Source organism: Trichechus manatus, unplaced genomic scaffold, assembly GCF_000243295.1.
Source record: "Trichechus manatus latirostris isolate Lorelei unplaced genomic scaffold, TriManLat1.0 scaffold00057, whole genome shotgun sequence".
In the NCBI taxonomy this organism is placed as follows: Eukaryota; Metazoa; Chordata; class Mammalia; order Sirenia; family Trichechidae; genus Trichechus; species Trichechus manatus.
The window spans coordinates 10,700,527-10,716,387 of NW_004443993.1; the positions used below are offsets into that span (position 1 = coordinate 10,700,527).

General features: G+C 54.7%; 2 protein-coding genes across 2 annotated transcripts; both read left to right on the forward strand.

Moving 5' to 3' along the window:
- The first annotated feature begins 843 nt into the window (after positions 1 to 843).
- LRG1 (leucine rich alpha-2-glycoprotein 1) lies at positions 844 to 3,291 on the forward strand. The gene is made up of 2 exons (XM_004378449.2): positions 844 to 875; positions 1,843 to 3,291. Exons 1-2 carry the CDS (start codon positions 844 to 846, stop codon positions 2,840 to 2,842), a joined length of 1,032 nt encoding a protein of 343 aa, XP_004378506.1. The 3' UTR covers positions 2,843 to 3,291.
- A 3,205-nt stretch (positions 3,292 to 6,496) lies between these two features.
- Positions 6,497 to 15,861, forward strand: PLIN5 (perilipin 5). Its single transcript, XM_004378450.1, has 7 exons — positions 6,497 to 6,579; positions 7,653 to 7,848; positions 8,957 to 9,039; positions 10,188 to 10,368; positions 13,022 to 13,221; positions 15,054 to 15,170; positions 15,328 to 15,861. Exons 1-7 carry the CDS (start codon positions 6,520 to 6,522, stop codon positions 15,859 to 15,861), a joined length of 1,371 nt encoding a protein of 456 aa, XP_004378507.1. The 5' UTR covers positions 6,497 to 6,519.

Below are 15,861 nucleotides of genomic sequence, written 5' to 3' on the forward strand. Positions count from 1 at the left end.
AGTGCAAGTAAAGATAGCACATCACATATGAATATTTAGAACTCAACAAGAAGGAAAGCACTACAGAACCAAACTTGTCAGATACAGCCAAAGCAGCTCTCAAAGGGAAATTCATAGCCTCCAAATGCATTTATTAGGAAATGAGAAAGATCAAAAATAAATATCACATTAACCTCAGATGAAGAAAGAAAGAGCAAAAGGGGCCCTCAGAGATTGAGTTCAACTTCACAGATGAGGAAACTGAGGCCATGAAAAGTTAAGTCACTTGCCCAAGGTCACAAAGCAAAGCAAGCTCATGGCACAGCTAGGATTCAGAACCACGTTGAGTTCCTCCAGAGCCATTGGTCAAAGACCGTGGTGATTTTTCATAAGACTCCCTTTTGAACTCTACTTTTTTTTTTTTTTTTCATTAAAAACAAACCAAAACAATAGGCCATGGACTTAAGTTGTTCTTTTTAATGAGTTTCCTGGTAACTCAAGTTTATTGTAAATTGTGCTTCTTGCTCAAAGAAATGTCCCCACCCTCCTGCCCCAGGGATGGTACTGTGCGAGCCTGGCCATGCAAGCCTCAGCCCCAGCAGGAAAAAAGAGAAGGAGAAACTGGATAGAAACAGGGCCAAGACAGGCACGGACAGCCTTCCTTCTGCCACCTCCCCTCCTCTCTGTGCCAGGAAGCAATTTCACAACCCTGACCCTCCCTTTCCTCTGCCTGGATCAAGTTCAACCCCAAGTGGGATGGGGTTAGCTATTGCCTCATAGTTGGTTCCCCCATCCCTAGCCCAGGCAAGTATAAAGCCACTTCCCCAGGTCAAAGGAACCCAGAAGGAAGAGAGAAGGGTCACCATGTCTTCCCGGAGCCAAGAGCAAAACCAGAGGTAAGTCCTCACCCCGCCCAATTGGGCAGACCTGGAGATACACGGACACTCTGCCAGACCAGCAGAAATCACAGGAACAGGGAGGTACCTGGGCCACAGTGACCAAGGTTGTACAGGTGGTTCCTGGTGCTGCTGGGCCAGGGCAGCCATTGCTGGATGGACCAAGCAGAGCAGGAGAAGCCCCAGCTCCCCAGATGGGGTGCCCACTGTAGACCACCCCCTCCCAAGGTCAAATGCCCACCCCTAGCCTGCCCCAAGCAAAGCGTACTTTTCATGTTCAGAGTCACCTGTTTGCACCGGGAACCCTGGGTTGGTGGGGGTCACCCAGCTGACCAACATGGATACCCCCTTGTGCCTGGCTTCATGCTGACAGATGCTGGGAACCCAGGTGGCCCCTCTGTCAAGGACCCTCCATGCTCGGGAGATGGAACCAGACAGACATCCTGTGTGTGGTCAGGGCTAGAAAGAAAGAGGAGTAGCTCAGAGGGGGAACTGAGAGCTCTGCTTGGGGAGGGCACAGAAGGCTTCATGACAAGGGAGCGTGGGAGCTGGGGTTTTGCAGGACAAGTAGGAGTTCACTGGCTCGGTCTTCAAAACACTAAGCCAGGGAGATAAGAACTGACAGAAAACCAGCCAGATCAGAAGAAGCTAGCCAGATGGACCTCAAATAATGAATAGTCTCCTGGGGCTGAACTGGCAAGGAAGGAGGGTAACGTTTAGGAGTTAGACTCAGACACTCAAGTTTCACAGAATTAGAATTCTCCCTGGGACAGGGGGTCGCTTCTGGCAGCTGTGGGGGGCAAGGGTGGAAGCTGAGAAGAGGATGAGGTGATTATACTAGTTTAGGTAAGTGATGAGGTGGCACAGACCAGGTGATGGTGTTGGAGATGAGAAGGAAGTGGGCAGACTCTGGGTATATTTTGATACTGCTGTGCCACCTTGGCTTATTAATAATCATTGTCTGCAGCCCAGGGGGCCTTGACCCCTATCTTTCTAGAACCCTGTTCCTGCTGTTGCTGTTAGCGGCCTCAACCCCGAGCGCCAAAGCCTGCCTGGTGTACAATTCGGGCAACGGCAGCTCCATCAACTGTCACCCGACCGCCGAACCTCCCCACCACCTCCCAGCCGACACTGTCTACCTGGCGGTGGAGTTCTTCAACCTGACCCAGCTGCCAGCCAACATCCTCCAGGGCGCCTCCAACCTCCAGGAATTACACCTCTCCAATAATCGGCTTGAAAACCTCTCGGCTGAGTTCCTGCTGCCCGTGCCCCAGCTGAAGGTGCTGGATCTGACCCACAACGCTCTGTCCCAGCTGCCCGCTGGCCTCTTCCAGGCCTCTGCTGCCCTCCACACCCTGGTGCTGAAGGAGAACTGCCTGGAAGTCCTGAGGGCCTTGTGGCTGAACGGCTTGAAAGCTCTGGCGTATCTGGACCTGTCTGGGAATCGCCTCCAGATGCTGCCCCCTGGGCTGCTGGCCAACCTCACGGCCTTGCAAATCCTTGACCTCGGCGACAACCAGCTGGAGGTCTTGCCCTCTGACCTCCTGAGGGGCCCGCTGCGGTTGGAAAGGCTACATCTGGAAAGTAACAGGTTGAGGGTTCTGGGAGGGGACCTGCTGGCGCCCCAGCCGGGCCTACGCTACCTCTTCCTGCAGAATAACAGCCTGGCCACTGTGGCTGCCGGCGCCTTTCAGGGCCTGAAGGAGCTGGACATGCTGGACCTCTCTGACAACTTGCTGACCAGCGTGCCCACGGGGCTCTGGGCATCCCTGGGGCAACCCGCCCGGGCCATGAAGGAAGGCTTTGACATTTCCAGCAACCCCTGGGTCTGCGACAAAAACCTGGACGACCTCTATCGCTGGCTCGTGGCCAACAATGACACGATGTTCTCCAGGAAGGACACACTCTGCGCTGGGCCTGAAGACATGAAGGGGCGGGTACTCCTGGAAGTGGCCAGGTCCCAGTGAGGCACGGGGACGAGGTTGAGGGGACACTGCACCCCACTCTGCAAATAACCCCACCCTTTCTAGGTGTGAGACTTGAGGCTTTTCCATAGTCGCCTCCAAGCCCTTTTGACCCAGGTTTGTCAAAATACATCTGGGGCCTTCTGGCCTCCCTGCCTCTACTCCAGCTGCGTTTTCTGTCTGAAACACCTCTTCCTCTTCCTCTTGGCCTCGGGCCCTCCCAACCTCCTCCTGGCCTTGCTCTCAGGGTGTCTTTGTCTAGCTCTGTCTTCCCCAGATTGGGGGGCTCCCTGAGTGCAGGTCCTGGGGCTGAGTCCCCTCGTACCCAGCATCACTCAGCTTGAGGCCAGATCTGAGGGGTTTAATAAAGAACCATTGAACGGAATTGAAGGAATCCATATACATTGTGCTCTTTGCATCTCCCAGTTGGCTTCCTAGGCCTCCAGGATGAAGGAGGGAGGAGGAGGGCTACCCAGAGCCTGGAGTGCGGGACATAGGCTCCCCAGCTGATAGCAATTGGGATCCGATGGCTGCTGTCTCCTCCTCCTCCTCCCCCTACCCCCGGGCTGAACTGGAAATAAGACTCTGACTGTTGCCCGGCTGTTGTTTTCCTGGTGGACTTCTGCCAGAGCCCGTGTCCCAGTGAAGGTTTAAATTAAACCAGATTGCTTCACGTCTCCAAACAATCTGTCCTGCTGGCCCGCGATTGCCCCAGGGGGCTCCCACCCAGGACAAGAGTGGGGAGGATGGTTGGGGCTGAAGGAAGGGCAGGGGCATGAGAGGCTGTGTTCTCCCAACTCAGACACCAGAGCCAGCTGCCAACTCAGCGTTGGGCATGGTGGGGGTCAGGGCAGATTTGGGGGACCCTAGAATGTTGGGAAGGAGTCCAAGTGGTGCAGAGGTTAAAGCACTCAGCTGCTAACCAGAAGGTCAGTGGTTCAAACCCACCAGTCACTCCACGGGAGAAAGATGTGGCAATCTGTTTCCGGAAAGATTTACAGCGTCGGAAACCCTATGGGACAGTTCAACTCTGTCCTATAGGGTCGCTGTGAGACAGAATTGACCTGACGGCAGCAGGTTTGGGATGTTGGGGCACCAAGTACCAAAATAGTGATGCCCACTTCTTTCAGATGCCATGGAAGTGGGGTGGTGCCCAGGTTGGCAGGGTGTTTTGATGAGAGCTGGGTTTGAGTCGGATCCCTCTTTTGCTGTGGGTTCTGAGGCAAGTAGTTTAAGCTTTCTGAGCCTCGGTTTGCCCATCTGTAAAATGGGGATTCAAGGAAATGGGCCAGCCTGGCTTTTAGGTTAGCTAAACCAAAATAAAGAAATAAACCCCGTTGTCATGGACTTGATTCAGACTCATCGCAACCCCATGTGTGGTGCAAATGGTTTGCACTGGACTACTAACATAAAGGAGCCCTGGTGGCACAGTGGTTAAGAGCTTGGCTGCTAACCGAAAGGTCGCCAGTACGAATCCACCAGCTGCTCCTTGGAAACCCTATTGGGCAGTTCTACTCTGTGCTATAGGGTCGCTATGAGTTGGAATCGACTGGAGGGCAATGGGTTTGGTTACTAACCTAAAGAATGGGGGTTTGAACCCACCCATCAGCTCCATGGAAGAAAGGCCTGGTGATCTGCTTCTGTAAAGGTGACAGCCAAGAAAACCCTATGGGTCTTGGGGGACATCTAGCTCAACTGGCATAATATAGTTTATAAAGACAATGTTCTACATCCTACTTTGGTGAGTAGTGTCTGGGGTCTTAAAATCTTGTGAGCGGCCATCTAAGATACTTGACTACTTCCACCCCATCCAGAGCAAGGGAGAATAAAAAAAAACAAAGACACAAGGGAAAGATTAGTACCAAGGGCTAATGGACCACAACTACTACAGCCTCCACCAGACTGAGTCCAGCACAACTAGATGGTGCCCGGCTACCACCACCGACTGCTCTGACAGGGATCACAACAGAGGGTCCTGGACAGAGCTGGAGAAAAAATAGAACAAAATTCTAACTCACAAAAAAAGACCAGACTTGCTGGTCTGACAGAGACTGGAAAAATCCAAGAGTATGGCCCCAGACACCCTTTTAACTCAGTACTGAAGTCACTCCTGAGGTTCACCCTTCAGCCAAAGATTAGGCAGGCCCATAAAACAAACAATAATACACACGTATAGGAGACTCAATGGGCACACCAGCCCAGGGGCAAGGACGAGAAAGCAGGAGGGGACAGGAAAGCTGGACAAATGGAAATGGGGAACCCAAGGTTGAGAAGGGGAGAGTGTTGACATGTTGCGGGGTTGGCAACCAATGTCACAAAACAATACGTGTATTAATTGTCTAATGAGAAATTGATTTGCCCTGTAAACCTTTATCTAAAGCACAATAAAAAAGGAAAACCCTATGGGGCAGTTTTACTCTGTAACTCACGGGGCCGCCATGATGGCTTAGTTAAGTGGCAGATAAAAAAATAAATAAAAAGAAAGGCATCGGGAACTTGCCCAAAGTCATTCAAGTAGGTGGCAGGAGCAGTAATCTCCCTCCACTGTCTCCGCAGCAACAGCAGGGTGGGTGACATGTGGCCAAATCTGCGCCGGACAGAAGCAGCCCAGTCCGTGGGCACGCAGCGTCCTCGGTTGCCGTGGCAACCGCAGGGGGCTCCCCAGTCCAAGGGGAGGGCGAGGAAAGCCTGGAGTCCCGCCCCGGAGCCAAGCCCCGTCCCTTGGGCTCGCCCCCCGAGTAGCCCTTCCCCATTGGCCAGTCCCTCAGAGGCTCACCCCCAGCGAGCTGCTATCAGGTGGGCGGGGCCGGCAGGAGGGGCGGAGACTTGAGTCCGCGACTGGAGTCCGCGGAGGCATTGCGGGACTGAGGCTTTGTGCGCCCAGGTGAGTGGCGGCCAGGAGCAGCCCGCAGTCTCGTGGGGGGACCCTGGGGCTGGCGGGAGAGGGTCTGGGGGCGTGAGGCGAAGGGCAGGGCGACGGATGACCGGAACAGGTGTTTGAGACCCTTGGCCTAGTTGGCTGAGGTTCAGGACACAGTTGAGAGGAGACCAGGGCTCGGAGGGCACGGAGTGAAGCCGGGGGAAGAACCGCAGGCCTGGAGTCCGAAGTCTGAGGTTGTGCTCCCCGCTCTGACCTGGCTAACTGAGTGACCGTGAGCTCAGCAAGGGCCTGCTGAGTGCCTCAGTTTCCTTGTCTGTCAAACGGACTACGGGTTTATTGGGATTCTGTAGCTACCACCTCCACCCCTGCCTGGGGCTGCTTCTGTCCCGGGGCAGGGGCGGCAGGGACCTTCCCCATTTTACAGAGGAGGATACAGCCCAGACAGGTGAAGGCCGCTTACCCAAAGTCACGTAGCAGGTAACGTCAGAGCTCAGACTCATCTCTCTGAGCCCAAGACCCGTGCTTTGAACCACTAGAATGCCACAATGCCCTGCCTTGCCAGAGGCTCTCTAGTGTGCACCTACTGTGTGCCAGGTCTTGTCTGTGCCCCACACCACCCTCCGAGGTCAGTATTATCATTACCCCGTTTTGCAGATGAGGAAACTGAGGCCCCAACCCGAGTCACAGAGTACACCCGGACAGAGCTCAAAACCTTGGCAGGATCAGGGAGGGCTGGAGTGCAGGGACCCCCCCCCCTCACTCTGTCCTGCCCCCTAGGCTGACCCTTTTTGCAGCGGGTATGTCTGAAGACGAGACAGCTCAGGCTCCCAGGCCCAGATTGTTGGAGCAGAAACAGCAGGTGAGGGGCTGCCGCCGCGCTCCTGTGGAGCAGGGACACAGGGAAGGGTGGGATGACAGTCCCTCCTGGGACAGTTTCATGCAGAATGCCCCCTCCCATACCCACGCTTGCTGGGAGCACTTGACTCAGGGCATTTTGGACCATGGGGTGGGCTGGTACATCCTGCCCATTTCCCAGAAGGGGCACAGTGAGGCCTGGGGAGGGGAGGATCTCCCCAAGAACACTCAGCAGGCTTACCTGACCTCTGCCCAACTCTCTCCCCCTGCAACCTCTGGGTCTCTGCCTGTATTTCTTGGTCTCCATGTCCACCATCATGGCACCCTTAACAACAACAACAACAAAAGTAATAATAATAGCAGCGATCCCAGCATACACTTGGCGTCAGTCACTGTTCCACACATTTCACATATATTGTCCCATTTAATCCCCATTACAATCCTAGAAAAGGAGCCCTGGTGGTGCAGTGATTGAGCACTCATCTGCTAACAGAAAGGTCAAAGGTTCGAACCCACCAGCTGCTTCAAGGGAGAAAGACCTGAGAATCTGCTTCCATAGAGATTTATAGTCTTGGAAACCCTGTGGGGCAGTTCTACTTAGCCCTAATGGGTCGCTATGAGTCAGAATCGACTCGACCGCAGTGGATGGATACAATCCTAGAAACCCATTTTACAGATGGAGAAGCTAAGGCACTGAGTAGTTAAGACATTTGCCCAAACTCACACAGCTCGGAAGCGGCTGAATCAGAATCGAATCTTTCTCCAAAGGCCACGCTCTTCGCCTCGAGATGATAATGTCTCCTCTCTCAAACAGTCAGATTATTTCAGAATGTGTCGCTCTGTTTATGGTCCATCTCACCATTGGGAACACGAGGCCGTGAGGGCAGGGATTGTGACTGTCTCGCATCTGTCTGCTGCGCCGCTGCCTGTACATGGTTAGGCACTCAATACACTTGTCCCCGATCGTCTCTCCCGCTCACCCATCCCACCTATTCCTGGCCCAGTGGGGAAATGGACTCGGGTGTGGCTGAGCCCCCACCTCCCCATGGGCCTCGCTGATGCCGCCTCTCCCTACAGAACGTGGTGCAGCGCGTGGCGGCCCTGCCCCTGGTTAGGGCCACCCGCACTGCAGTCTCCGATGCTTACAGCATGGCCAAGGACAGGCACCCACTGCTGGGCTCTGCCTGCCGCCTGGCTGAGCACTGCGTCTGCGACCTGACCACCCGTGCCCTGGACCACGCCCAGCCGCTGCTCGACCACCTGCAGCCCCAGTGTGAGTCCCGGCCAGGGTCCCTGGGACTGAGGTGCCCCACTGTCCTGCTGTCCCTTGGTCCATCTGCACAGCATGTCCTCAGGTCGTTCCCCTGAGATGTCCGCCTCTGTCTACCCATCTTATCTGCCTGTGGTCTGTTTGCCTGCCTGTCCCCCCACCAGTCTGTCCCTCACCCTACTCCTTAGTCTGTGCCCTTGTCCCCCTACCAGTCTGTCCCCTGTCCCCTCAGTCTGTCCATCTCTCCCACCCTCAGTCTGTCCCCCTCTCCCACCCCCAGTCTGTCCCCTGTCCCCTCAGTCTCTCTGCTTGTTCTGTCCCTTTTCAATCTGATCACCTGGCCCTCTGCCCTTACCTGTTTACTGCCCTCCTCTCTGTCCCTGGTCCTGCTCCCTCGTCCACCGGCCAACACACCCTGATTCCATTTGTCTGTCCATCCTCCCACACGTGTCTGCCTATCTGGCCCCCCTGTCCCTGCTCCGCCTGCCCAGCCCCCCACATCTCCTGTGCTCAGAGCAGGACTCCAGCCTGGCATGAGTGAGGGGTGGGGCCAGAAAGACTCCCAGCATCTCGTCTGACCAAGGGAGAGGGTTGCCTACTAGGGGTCCCAGCCCAGGGCCTCCCCCACCCTCTTCTCAGCCGCTGCTGTGACCTGGAGCCTGCCTGCCAGGGCGTCTGTGCTGGGCAAGGCGAGGGTCACCTTGGTGTCAGGGGAAGTGGGGGCAGGGAGGAGGCAGGGCCTCCAGCCCTCCCAGGGAGTCTGCAACTTGCTGGAGAACCCAAGGTCCCTGCTGTCTCTTTCTCTCTGTCCCTCTCTCTTTCTGTCTCTCTCCCTCCCTCTGTCTCTCCCTGTCTCTTTCTATCTCTCTGTCTTCCTGTCTCTCTCTGTCTCCCTGTCCCTCTCCCTCCCTGTCTGTCTCTCTTCCTTTGTCTGTCTCTTTCTGTCTCTCTGCCTCTCTCTGTGTCTCCCTGTCTCTCTGTCTCCCTGTCTCTCCCTCCCTCTGTCTCTCTCTTTCTCTCAGTCTCTCACTCTCTCCCTCCCTGTCTGTGTCTCTGGGTCCCTGGCCCCTTCTGTGTCTCCTCTGTCCTCACTTCCTTCCTCTCTCTCCAGTGGCCACAGTGAACGACCTCGCCTGCAGGGGCCTGGACAAGTTGGAGGAGAAGCTGCCCTTTCTCCAGCAACCTTCAGAGATGGTACACAACAACCAGGCTGTGGGAACTCCAGGGGGGTGGACCAGTGTGGAGGTGGAGGGGAGATGGTGCAGCCACTTGTTAACTCAAAAAGAAGCGTCCAGATTAAAATAATTGGTGCCAACATTTACTGAGCACTTAATAGGTGCCAGTAGGCACTTAGTAATCCCGTCAGCAACCTGTGAGGGAGGGACTTTTCTTTTTTTATTAAGAATTTTATTTTGTTGAGAATATACACAGCAGAACATACACCAATTCAACTGTTTCTACACGTACATACAATTCAGTGACATTGACTACATTCTTTCAGTTGTGCAACCATTCTCACCCTGCTTTTCAAAGTTGTTCCTCCCCCATTAACATAAACTCACCGCTCTGTGACCCTCTCATCTAACCTTTCAAGTTGCTGTTGTCAGTTGGATCCCATAGAGATAGTCCTTAAAAGAGTACAATGCTCAAGGCAGATATTCTTTACTAATTAAGCTTAACTATTGTTTGATTTGGAGCCCTGGTGGTGCAGTAGTTAAGAGCTACCAGCTGCTAACCAAAAGGTCAGCAGTTCAAATCCACCAGCCACTCCTTGGAAACCCTATGAGGCAGTTCTACTGTGTCCTGTAGGGTTACTATGAGTCGGAATCGACTTGATGGCAATGGGTTTGGTTTTTTGGATTATTGTTTGATTTAAAGAAGACTTCAGGGGATATTTTTGGTTTAAGGTTTAAAGATTATCTCAGGGCAATGGTTTCAGGGGTTCATCCAACCTCCATGGCTCCAGAAAGTCTGAATTGCATGGGAATTTAAAATTCTGTTTGGCAATTTCCCCCTTTTGATAAAAGATTCTTCTGTAGAATCTTTGCTCAAATGTTCAGTAATGGTAGCTGTGCACCATCCGGTTCCTCTAGTCTCATGGCAAAAGAGGCAGTTGTTCATGGAGGCAATCAGCCACACATTCCATATCCTCCTCCTATTCCTGACTCTCCTTCTTCAGGGGGGACTTTTATCATCTCCCATTTCATAGAAGGGAAACTGAGGCCCAGAGCTGGGAAAGGAGCCAGGGGTCCCTGACTCCCAGCCCCATGGAGCTGGGGTACAGTGGCAGGGGAACAGGGCTGCAGACTTGCAGTGCCTGCAGTGAGGGACTCATCCTCCAGGTGGTGACCTCAGCCAAGGACGCGGTGGCCAGTGGCGTGACAGGCGTGGTGGGCCTGGCACAGAGGAGCCGGCGCTGGAGTGTGGAGCTGAAGCGTTCCATGAGCCATGCCATGGACGTTGTGCTGGGCAAGTCGGAGGAGCTGGTGGACCACTTCCTGCCAATGACGGAGAATGAGCTCGGTGAGGCCCCCAAACCCTCCTACCCAAGTCCTCATCCTTGTGTTATGGATCAGAGAGGTTCAGGACTCATCCAGGCCACAGAACACATCAGCAGGAAGTCGGAGCTTGAACCCAGGCCCAACCTCCCCGTCCACTTCCGTGGCTCCCTCCGACCTGCATCTCACCAGAAATCAGACCACCCCAGGCCCCAAGAGCCTTGTAAGGTTGGGGTCTCAAACTGGTGGCCCCCACAAAGTGTATTATTTGGTCTGTGCAATGTCTTTAAGGAGTTGTCTTATGCGGGGTTCTCTTGAGAAACCAAACCAGTGAAGCACATGATATATATACGTGTGTGTGGGTATATATGTGATGTGTGCGGGTATATGTGCGTGTATATATATATATGTGTGTGTATATATGTGTATGTATATGTGTGTATATGTGTGTATATATCTGTGTGTATATATGTGTGTATGTGTGTGTATACATGTGTGTGTGTATAAATGTATGTGTATATGTGTGTGTGTGTATACATATATATAGAAAGAGAGAGAGATTTATGTCAAGGAAATGGATCATGTGATTGTAGAAGCTGGCAAGTCCCAAGTCCATGGGTCAAGCATTAGGGGGGAGGCTTCTCCTGACTCATGTAACTGCAAGGGCTAACGAACCCAAGAGCAGCAGATCAGATGGCAGGTCACTGGCTCACCAGCTGTGGAGGCTGACAAACCCCAAGACTGGCAGGTAATATGGCAGGCTGCTGGCTCAAGTCCCAAGAACCGGAGGTCAGATGATGACAAGCCAGATGCAGGATCCAGAGGAAGCCAACAAGCTTTGCCAGAACGTCCATATAGATACTGGATTCAGGCCACACCTCTGAGGAAACTCCACTTACAACTGATTGGCTGATTACATCAGATCACATCATGAGGATGACTACATCCTTATGTAACTGCCAGACCACTGAGAATCATGGCCCAGCCAAACTGACGCACAGCCCTAACCATCACAGGAGCTCTGGGGGCACACCAGTTAAGCACTCGGCTGCTAACTGAAAGGTTGGCAGTTCAAACCAGCAGCTCCTCAGTAGAAAGACCTGGTGATCTGCTCCGATAAAGATTACAGCCTAGGAAACCTTATGGGGCAGTTCTACTCTGTCATATGGGGTTGCAATGAGTCAAAAACAGATTTGACGGCACCTAACAACACAACAAGTGAGCCCTGGTGGTGCAGTGGTTAAAGCGCTCTGCTGCTAGCCAAGAGGCCAGTGGGTCAAACCCACCAGCCGCTCCATGGGACAAAGATGTGACAATCTGCTTCTGTAAAGATTACGGCCTTGGAAACCCTATGGGACAGTTTTGCTCTGTTCTATAAGGTTGCTATGAGTCGGAGTTAACTTGATGGCAGTGAGTTTTTGTTTTTTTTGGTCAACAAAACAACAATAGCAATGTCTTTAAAATTTTCAAATTCATTTGTCTTCAAAATTTTCTAATTCATTTCCCACATTTAACCATCAGTAGATTTTGCATTGCGCTGGTCTACTAACCTAACAGTTGATGGTTCAAACCTACCCAGCGGCACCTACTGGATGCCAAGTCCTTTTCCAGGCATTAGCAGAAGAAAGGCCTGGCAATCTGCCTCCAAAAGATCACAGTCATTGCAAACCCTATGGAGAAGTTCTTCTCTTTAACAACAGGGTCGCCATGAGCCAGAATCGACTTGACGGCAGTGTGCTTGGTGGTTTGGTTTTCTAAGATTTTGCACTACAAATCCTTATTTCTGGTTTCTCTCGAAAAAGTAGACATTTGGGCCAAAGAGTGTCCACCCCTTTACCTGAGCTCTCTCAACCCACCATTCCCCAATATTCCACATCTCGTCTGCCTCACTTATTTTCCATACCTGCCCTGGAGACAATTTGATTTTTCAGCCCCTGCTTTATAGCACTAGAAGAATGTGCCAGCTTACCCCCATCCTCCGCAGAAAGGCAGGAGGTATTTATGATCCCATGTGTGTCAGAGTAGAACTGTGCTCCATAGGGTTTTCAATGGCTGACTTTTCGGAAGTAGGTCACCAGGCCTTTCTTCCAAGGCGCCCGTTGTTGGATTCAAACTTCCAACCTTTCGCTTAGCAGTGAGCACATTAGCCACTTGCAGCACCCAGGACTCCTGTGCATCAGGCACGTGTAATATATTCTTTAAGAGTCAGTTTAGCTGAGTGGTTAAGAATAGTCTGGAGCCAGAGGTTTGTTGTTGTTAGGTGCTGTCGAGTCGGTTCCGAGTCATAGCGACCCCGTGTACAACAGAAAGAAATACTGCCCGGTCCTGCGCCATCCTCACAATCTTTGTTATGCTTGGGCCCATTGTTGCAGCCACTGTGTCAATCCATCTCATTGAGCGTCTTCCTCTTTTTGGCTGACCAGAGTGCCTGGGTTCAAATCCCAGCTCTGCCTCTCGCACGCTGTGTGACTTCACCTTTATTTGCCTCAGTTTCCCTCATCTGTAAAATGGGACTAATAATGGTACCTACATCATAGGGTTGGGAGAAGAAGAAATGAGTTGATATCCGTGAAGGGAAATTATAAAATCAGGAGGCCGTGGGCTCGTCTACCCAGAAAGTGGGTGTGCAGATGGGAAGGGGGTGGCCGCTTTGACCCCCTCTCTGTCCCGTCCCCCAGCGGCTCTGGCAGCCGAGGCCGAGGGCCCGGAAGTGGCCTCGGTGGAGGAGCAGCGGAAGAATCAGGGCTACTTTGTGCGTCTGGGCTCCCTGTCGGCGCGAATCCGCCACCTAGCATATGAGCATTCTCTGGGGAAACTGAGGCAGAGCAAACACCGCGCCCAGGACACGCTGGCCGAGCTGCAGGAGACACTGGAGCTGGTGAGAGCCCTCTGCCTGCCCCCGCCCCGCCTCGTAAGCCAGTCAGCACAGATTGAGCGCCAGCTGAATACCTGGTCTCCAGGGGGAAGTGGAGCCAGGCTGAGCTGCCTCCAGCCGTGTGTGATTAGGTCTGCGGCAGAGGGGGGACCCAGGGCTGAGGGGGCCCGGGGGGCAGCCAAAGCTCCCTGCGCCTGAGAAGTCAGGGACGGCTTTCGTGGAGGGGATGTAAGAGCTGGAATTTATTGCCAGTTAAAAGAAGTGAGAAGGGAGAGAAAGTACCTCTTTCTGCACCCTTCCCCATCTTTCCGGGACCTTCAGCTCCCACCCAGCTTCTTCCCCAACTGTCCATCCCTGCTGCCTCCAGAAGAAAATAAACAGCACTTGTTTACTGAACTTAAGAAGTTCAGACGCCCCCAGACCTGCTCCTCTAGCATCTAACTTCCTCATCTCAGCTGAGGGCAGCTCTGTCCTTCCAGGTGCGCAAACCAAAACCCGGCAGTCCCCCTTGACTCCCCCCTTCCCTCCCCTCCCACATCCAACAAGGCAGCCAATACTGTCAGCTCTGCCTTCAGATTTTATCCAGAACCCGCCTACCCTTCTCCTCTTCTGCCTCCGCCTGCTCCAGCCCCATCATCGCCCGCCGGGACCAGTACAATCGCCTCCGCCCTGCTCCCCTGGCTCCGCCCTCGCCGCCCACTGTCTGTTCCCCCCGCAGCCGCCAGAGGGCGCCCGTGAGCACCTGAGTCAGGCCCGCCCCTCGGCTCACAGCCCTCCAGGGCTCCCACCTCCCTCAGGTCAAAGCGCAAGTCCTCCCTGCGGCCCACAGGACCCTGCATGACCTGCCCTGTCCCCTCCCTGCCCTCCCCTCCTCCCCTGTTCCCGTTGCTCACTCCGCTCCAGCCACACGGGCGTCCTCACTGTTCCTCCAACTCACCAGGCCCAGTCCTTCCTCAGGGCCTTTGCACGGGCTGTTCCCTCTGCCTGGGCTACTTTATTTTCCTTCTTAGCATGTCTCACTTCTGGAAATCACATCGTCTACTTCTTCATTTACTCATTCATTGAATCTCCCTCCAGACTGGTAGTTCCATGAAGGCAGGGACCTGCCCCACTCAGTCATTCAATAAACCACCTGCGTGCCAAGCTCTTTTTCAGGCACTGCTGCCCTGTTCACTGCTGTACCCCAAACACCTGGGAGAGTGCCTGCGCACAGTAAATGCTCAATAAATGCTTGTTCAGTGACTCAACTGAGCACACACTTTACATGCAACGGTGTAATAGATTCTTGGACCACCTCCATGTTTCCTAATACATGCTTTCTACAGATGGGGAAACTGAGGCCCAGGTAATCCGGGCACCTTCAGTTCTGACTCATTTCGCTTGATGTGGCGCCCAGTGGGGGCCAGGCCCTAAGCGGCAGGTGGGGGGGGGAGTCAGGGCCATGATGGGGGACACGCCAGGAGCTGGGAGCCCCAGAAGAGGAAAAGGGAGAAGGGAGGGCTTCCTGGAGGAAGTGGTGACTAGCTTAGGGGTTGAATTGGAGTGAGCCAGCAGGCGGATGGGTGGAGGGGAGCATGCACCCGGCAGAGGGCCCCACACGGGCAAAGGCTGGGCAGTGAGGCTGAGCTTTGGGGGAACCAGAGGTCGCTGGGTCTGGCCAAGGGCAGAGGAGAGAGGAGAGGGCGAGTAGGCTAGCCAGGGCTGGATCGGTGAGCGTGGAAGGATGCACACAGGAGGTGCTCACTAAATGCTTATTGAGGCCAGGTCTAGGTAGGCTCTGTCCTGGCCCCACACCCCACCTTGTAGTGCTGACAACTGCTGTCCTTTTCCTGCAGATTGACCTCATGCAGGGTGGGCCCCCCTCTGCCGCCCCCGTCTGCTCCGGGAAGGTGCACCAGCTGTGGGGGGACTGGGGCCAGCGCTCCCTGGAGAATGGCCGCCGCCGGAGCCAGGTGAGATGGTGGCCCTCGCCAGCTCACTGATGGGGGTGGGGAGACAGACAGGCGGAAGGCCCCTTCATTGGGTGTCCATGGGGAAACCGAGGCAGGGTGACGGCTCCATTGTGTCCACTGGGGAAACTAAGGCAGGGCTCTGTCCCCTACCCCGCAGGCGGAGCTGGAGACGCTGGTGCTGTCACGTAACCTGACGCAGGAGCTGCAGAGCACGGTGGATGCGCTAGAGAGCAACGTGCGGGGCCTGCCCCCCAGCGCCCAGGAGAAGGTGGCCGAGGTGCGGCGCAGTGTGGACGCCCTGCAGGCCGCCTTCGCCGACGCCCGCTGCTTCGGGGACGTGCCGGCGGCGGCACTGGCCGAGGGCCGTGGCAGCGTGGCGCGGGCCCACGCCTGTGTGGACGAGCTGCTGGAGTTGGTGCTGCAGGCTGTGCCGCTGCCCTGGCTCGTGGGGCCCTTTGCGCCCATCCTTGTGGAGCGGCCCGAGCCCCTGCCCAACCTGGCAGACCTGGTCGATGAGGTCGTCGGGGGCCCCGACCCCCGCTGGGCGCACTTGGACTGGCCGGCCCAGCAGAGAGCCTGGCAGGCCCAGCACGGTGACGGCCCAGGCCTCCAGGGGGACATCCCCGAGGAGGAGCCCGAGTCCCCCAGCCGCCCGGTCAAGCACACCCTCATGCCGGAGCTGGACTTCTGA